This window comes from Zingiber officinale, chromosome 3A (genome assembly GCF_018446385.1).
Source record: "Zingiber officinale cultivar Zhangliang chromosome 3A, Zo_v1.1, whole genome shotgun sequence".
Classification (NCBI taxonomy): domain Eukaryota; kingdom Viridiplantae; phylum Streptophyta; class Magnoliopsida; order Zingiberales; family Zingiberaceae; genus Zingiber; species Zingiber officinale.
Genome location: NC_055990.1, coordinates 5,963,198 through 5,968,177, shown reverse-complemented (window position 1 = coordinate 5,968,177; position 4,980 = coordinate 5,963,198). Strand labels below are relative to the sequence as shown.

General features: G+C 45.3%; 1 protein-coding gene across 1 annotated transcript; it reads left to right on the top strand.

Moving 5' to 3' along the window:
• The first annotated feature begins 271 nt into the window (after positions 1–271).
• LOC122051094 (isocitrate lyase-like) lies at positions 272–2,454 on the top strand. The gene is made up of 3 exons (XM_042612044.1): positions 272–341; positions 487–2,083; positions 2,184–2,454. Exons 1-3 carry the CDS (start codon positions 312–314, stop codon positions 2,234–2,236), a joined length of 1,680 nt encoding a protein of 559 aa, XP_042467978.1. The 5' UTR covers positions 272–311; the 3' UTR covers positions 2,237–2,454.
• The last annotated feature ends 2,526 nt before the right edge of the window (positions 2,455–4,980 follow it).

Sequence of the window (4,980 nt, the reverse complement as noted above, 5' to 3'; positions counted from 1 at the left end):
CTAAACTTTTATAATATTAAAGTAACATTATATATTCCGGATAAAATTGATTGTAAATCCCTCCGGCTCAAAATCAATATACTCCTAAAAAACTCTTTAATATATCTATATATCTGAATTCCGACAGTGTAAATTGAGAAAATTTTGAGAGATAATTGAAATGGACTAACGTGATTTTGGTATTATGAAAATCTACCTGGGCAGTTCAGTAAAATGCAGTTATTTCTTGTTATATATATACATACAGAGATTGAGATGGAAATCAAACAGAAGAAGAGCTTTTTCAAGGCAACCTCACTCCTCTCTCCCTCATGGCTCCATCCTTTTCAGCTCCTTCTTTGGTAACTATATATACCTCACTGCCTCTTTAATACGATTATTTTTCTTTTGAATGCGTTGATCAAATCTATAAGAACATCAAAATTTTTGATATCTTTTTTCCTTAAAAAAAAGGAAAATAATAATTAAAAATAATAATAATGACAGATAATGGAGGAAGAGAGGCGGTTCGAGGCGGAAGTGGCGGAGGTGGAGGCGTGGTGGAGCACCGAGCGGTTCAAGCTCACCCGCCGCCCCTACTCCGCCCGCGACGTCGTCTCCCTCCGCGGCACCCTCCGGCAGAGCTACGCCTCCGGCGCGCTGGCCGAGAAGTTATGGCGCACCTTGAAGTCGCACCAGGCCCGCGGCAGCGCCTCCTGCACCTTCGGCGCCCTTGACCCGGTGCAGGTCACCATGATGGCCAAGTACCTCGATTCAATCTACGTCTCCGGCTGGCAGTGCTCCTCCACCCACACCTCCACCAACGAGCCTGGCCCCGACCTCGCCGACTACCCCTACGACACCGTGCCCAACAAGGTCGCCCACCTCTTCCTCGCCCAGCAGTTCCACGACCGCAAGCAGCGCGAGGCCCGCATGAGCTTGCCCCGCGCCGCCCGGGCCAGCACGCCCTACGTCGACTACCTGCGGCCGATCATCGCAGACGGCGACACCGGATTCGGCGGCGTCACGACCACGGTCAAGCTCTGCAAGCTCTTCGTGGAGCGCGGCGCCGCCGGCGTGCACATCGAGGACCAGTCGTCCGTCACCAAGAAGTGCGGCCACATGGCCGGCAAGGTCCTCGTCTCCGTCTCCGAGCACATCGACCGCCTCGTCGCCGCGCGGCTTCAGTTCGACGTCATGGGCGTGGCGACGGTCCTGATCGCGAGGACCGACGCCGTCGCCGCCAACTTGATCCAAACCAACGTCGACTCTCGAGACCACCCGTTCATCCTCGGCTGCACCAATCCCAACCTGCGGGGCCGGAGCTTGGCCGGCGTTTTGGCGGAGGCAACGGCGGCCGGCAAGAGCGGCCCGGAGCTAGAAGCCATCGAGAACGAGTGGCTCTCGGCGGCGAAATTGAGGACTTTTTCAGAGTGCGTCATGGAAGGCATCCAGAGCCTGAGCATCGGCGAAGGAGAGAAGCAGCGGAGGCTCGGCGAATGGGCGAAGAAGCACGACGACTCCAATTTCGAGAGGAGGAGAAAAATGGCGGAGACCCAACTGGGACTCGAGGGCTTGTTCTGGGACTGGGACCTGCCCAGGACCAGAGAGGGCTTCTACCGTTTCCAAGGCTCGGTGGAGGCAGCGGTCGTCCGGGGGCGCGCCTTCTCGCCGCACGCCGACATGATATGGGTGGAGACGTCGCGGCCTGACGTGGCGGAGTGCGCGGCGTTGGCGGAGGGGGTGAAGGCGGCGCACCCGGAGATGATGCTGGCCTACAACCTCTCGCCCTCCTTCAACTGGGACGCCTCCGGGATGACAGACGAGGCCGTGGGAGAGTTCATCCCGACCATCGCGCGCCTCGGCTTCTGCTGGCAGTTCATAACGCTCGCCGGGTTCCACGCCGACGCGCTGGTGGCGGACACCTTCGCGAAGGATTTCGCCAGGAGGGGGATGCTGGCGTACCTGGAGAGGATCCAGAGGGAGGAGAGGAAGAAGAAGGTGGAGACGTTGGAGCACCAGAAGTGGTCGGGGGCCAATTATTACGACAGGGTGCTGAAGACGGTTCAAGGAGGGATCAGCTCTACGGCGGCCATGGCCAAAGGTAACCAATCTACTTCTTCTCTCTTCTTTATTTACCTTATTTGAATTTTATCGTGAGGCCGACCATACTGAACAATATCACTTCACTTCTTTGATTGCAGGAGTCACAGAGGAGCAGTTCCAGGAGCAAGCAGTGCCACAGTCCAAAATGTGAACAAATGCATGGATAATTGAAGAACTGCTAGATGAGCCTGCTGCTCTGTTTCGAATCATGTCCTAATAACTAAACACGTTTGAATTAAGAACCTTAATAATGATTACCATTCTCCTAATTATGCTTCTACGCTAAACCTGTTATATATATTGAACTGATGGAGCTATTTAAGTTTAAAACAGAAAATTCTTCCATTGTTGTGAAAACAAAGGGTTCGTCTCCACAGAACTGTGTTTTGTATTGGTTTTCATCATGCTCAAATTTGTAAGAGACTAACTGTGATCCACATACATTTACTTTGCATTGACTTGCTATGGTTAAGCACAATCACAAAAGGAGTATTATATTTCAATGATATTCTCTTTTTGATCTTGGGCAATCCCTTAAAGTTGCTAGGCAACCAAAAAACTCTAAGAGACCAGCTGAATCTATCTAATTGATTTGCATTGTGGTTGACTTGGAACAATATAACATTTTTGTGATAAGAATAATCAATTGTGAAAAAAGATGATTATGCTCATCCTAAATGTCCTTCACAGTCCGCCCTCAGATTATATGAAACGAGATAAATCATAGGATCAATTTTAATTGACTGCTAAATAGAGCAATAGGCTTCTAATGACCATTTGATATTCTAGTCTATTAGAGACCTTTTCTAATCGACTAGAGGTAGTTGAAGAATAACTGTTAAAATTCTTATTTGTAAGCTATTGGAAAGCTTTTGAGGACCTAAAATTCATTATCCACATTCTCCATTTGTTGTGATAAAGGTACTCATTTGCTTAAAAATTTCTAAAGGATTAGACAAACATTGAAAGCTTGAACTCAAGCTCTCTTAGTAGCATAACCCTAAGCAGGTAGACACATAATTACAATGAGATTCAGAAAGGAAAAAACTCACAGATTGTGTTCTCTCTCACGATATCATTATATGAGTCTTCAACTCGCCTACACCAAGTATTCAAGTGGCAAAATTACTTCATTGGACAAGAGTTGATTCCCGCGGGATTCATTAAAGATTAAATACCCTCACACCTAAAGGTCGCTCAATTACCTCCCTTCATCTCATTGTAAGGCCGACGATGAGGAACGTTCAGATAAACAAAATCATCATTTGCTTCATTTATGAGTCTTCAACTCCCTTAATCTAAGTTGTCAAAAAATCAAAGACAATAAAATCTTTGAGCTTGCACCACCACCCAACCTCTGCTTATGCCCTGAGGTCCACCAAACTCCTCAAGCTTCATCACTGGTTAATCTAAAGGTGTCATTGAGCCATCAAGCACATTGAATTTCTTGAGCTAGTACAACCTATCAAATCCATGCTCACAAGTCTAACGAACACCTCTAAAAAACCCCTCATTCCTTGATCTAAGTCACTGAATCATCGAGTTCACGATCTCCACAATTGCTAAGACCACGACTCTATTTCATCAAATCAATAAGTTTCACGAGTTCCATATGCATTACCCAAGTCTACACATTTGATACACATCAAAATATAGAAAAGACTTAACTTAAAACATATTACCAACACATTAACATTAAACATATTATCAACACATCAAAATTATGTGATTAACCCAACCATAAAGGAAGCATTATTTTCTCAATTTTTTAGCTCCTTGCCCTATTGTGTTCTCACAAATGACATTACAATTGAAGGACATACTCAGAAGAGGCTTAACCAGAGAGGCAATGCAGTGTTCATCCAAAGCAATCAGGCACTACTAACTCGATAGGCTCTGATTGAGGTGGAGGAACTTTGGCCAAGGCCGGTCAAGAGGTGTAGATGAGATGTGCTGAAGTGATACAACCTCTAAGTTGAGGTAGATAATGACAACCCAGCTACGCAAACGTAGATTCAACTAACATGTCTACTAGCCCCCAAGGTACGAATTCGAACTTTGGCAGATTAAGGAATAAATTTTTCTTAATGAACAATTGATCTAAAAACATTGAGCTGATGGACCACATGCTACTAGTGCTTCCCAATTTATCCTAATAGTTAGTAGAAAGCTTCTATAAGACTAGACCAGTCATCCCAGAATTTGTAAGCTGGATACCTGATGTTAATTAAAAAAAAATAGCATATCTACTAGCTCCCGGGCTACAATGCGGTAGAACATTCATACAATCTCCCAAATACATATGGTATGATTCTCAACTACAGCACACTATAAGATATTTTCCTATGATGGAATGACAAATCTTAGATGTTAAACTGTTAGACCGCCCATTATGAGTACTTTTAAATGTACGTGATGGCCGACAAAAAAACTTCTACTTCTGTGAGATTGAATCAGTCATCCCCAAAATTAGTTGACTGAAGGAGCTAGATACCTAGTGCTAGCTAAAAAAAATTGAATGACTTCCTTTTTCTTCACCAACAAATTCCACTTCCCTTTTGCTTTAACAACAAACCCAGTTATGCCAAGGTCCCGGACCTCCAAGCTGAAGTGTATAAATGGCCAAGAAGGTACACAAGGGTCAATTCATCTGTCTGCTGAACCCTCATGGTGCACAAAGATTGTCCGAGATTAATAGGCCTGATCGAGATTTGACCGAGTGATGGGATATGACTGAGACACCAGACCTGAAGGTGAATGGATTCCCCTTCACTAACAAATCAGAGGTTACTAACACTAGAAAAAAGTAGCAGAAGATCACTTGTTAAGAATGAAATTAAACTCAATTCTGTTTCCAGTTTTTTCCCCTTAAAAATTTGTTATCAGCAATCAAAA